This window comes from Sinocyclocheilus grahami, unplaced genomic scaffold (genome assembly GCF_001515645.1).
Source record: "Sinocyclocheilus grahami isolate Dianchi unplaced genomic scaffold, SAMN03320097.WGS_v1.1 scaffold12236.1, whole genome shotgun sequence".
Lineage (NCBI taxonomy): Eukaryota > Metazoa > Chordata > Actinopteri > Cypriniformes > Cyprinidae > Sinocyclocheilus > Sinocyclocheilus grahami.
Window position 1 is genome coordinate 1 of NW_015514291.1, and position 980 is coordinate 980.

A 980-nucleotide genomic window follows, 5' to 3' on the forward strand; every position below is an offset into this window, starting at 1 on the left:
ATATGTTGTGAAATAATTGAAATATAAATATTTTAGGAGTATTTTTAAGAAGTGGATCGGCTGACAAAATATTTTGGGAATTGCTGCAGTAGTATATAGTATCATTCTTTAACTGAAGAAAATTGAAGCTCTCCTGGGGTTTTTGAAGCATCAGTACATGATTTTCTAAAAAAAAAAACATTGAGCTTTACAAGGTTCATCTGGTTTCTTCATTTTTTAAGCATTTCTGGAACCTCTTAAGTGTTTGTTATTTCATTAGTACTCGAGTCAGAATGTTAGTTTTGTTGGAATCATGTGATCTTAATCCTTTGCCCTGTATTTGTTAGAAACTGACCATTAACTGGACTGGTTTGACCAACCTGCTGGACGTTCCAGGGCTCAAGTGAGTTTCAGTCATTAGAGATACACAATAACATTTTATTCGGCTCAGTACACTCACTGTCCTGAGCTGCCTTCATTTGTGGTGTCTTCACTCTGATTCTGTCTCTCAGTGTGATGTCAGATACTATGATCATGGACGCGATCGCTTCATTCCTGGTTCTGCCCAATCGTCTCACTGTTCCTCTAGTGGCAGACCTGCATGTTGCGCAGCTGCGGTGCCCTTTACCCAGGGGAACACACACACAAACACACAAACAGGCCTTTACAAATGCCAATATACACATTACAATCAACATAAAATGCAGCATTTTGACAAAAACATAATGAAATTTAAACTACCATACCAATAGTTTGGGCCCACCAAGGCTGCATTTATTTTTTCAAATATAGTAAAAACAGTGAGATTGTGAAATATTATTACAATTTAAAATAACTGTTTTCGGTTTCTGTTCTGTTTATATATTTGTTTGAATATATATTACATTTAATTTAGTGAAGGTAAAGCTGAATTTTCAGCATCATTTGTCACATGATCCTTCAGAAATCATTCTAATAAGCTGATTTGATACTTAAGAAACATTTCATATTATCATGGTTGA

The 980-nt window shown here is 35.1% G+C and overlaps 1 protein-coding gene across 1 annotated transcript in view; it reads left to right on the forward strand.

Annotated features, from left to right (window-relative positions):
- Positions 1-326: 326 nt before the first annotated feature.
- Positions 327-980, forward strand: part of LOC107578839 (extended synaptotagmin-1-like) — a gene marked incomplete at its 5' end in the record, with an annotated part of 3,193 nt that continues 2,539 nt past the window's right edge. Inside the window, 2 exons of the mRNA XM_016264746.1 lie at positions 327-382; positions 492-612. Coding sequence (XP_016120232.1) covers positions 327-382; positions 492-612 — 177 coding nt within the window. The remainder of the gene's footprint in view (positions 383-491; positions 613-980) is intronic.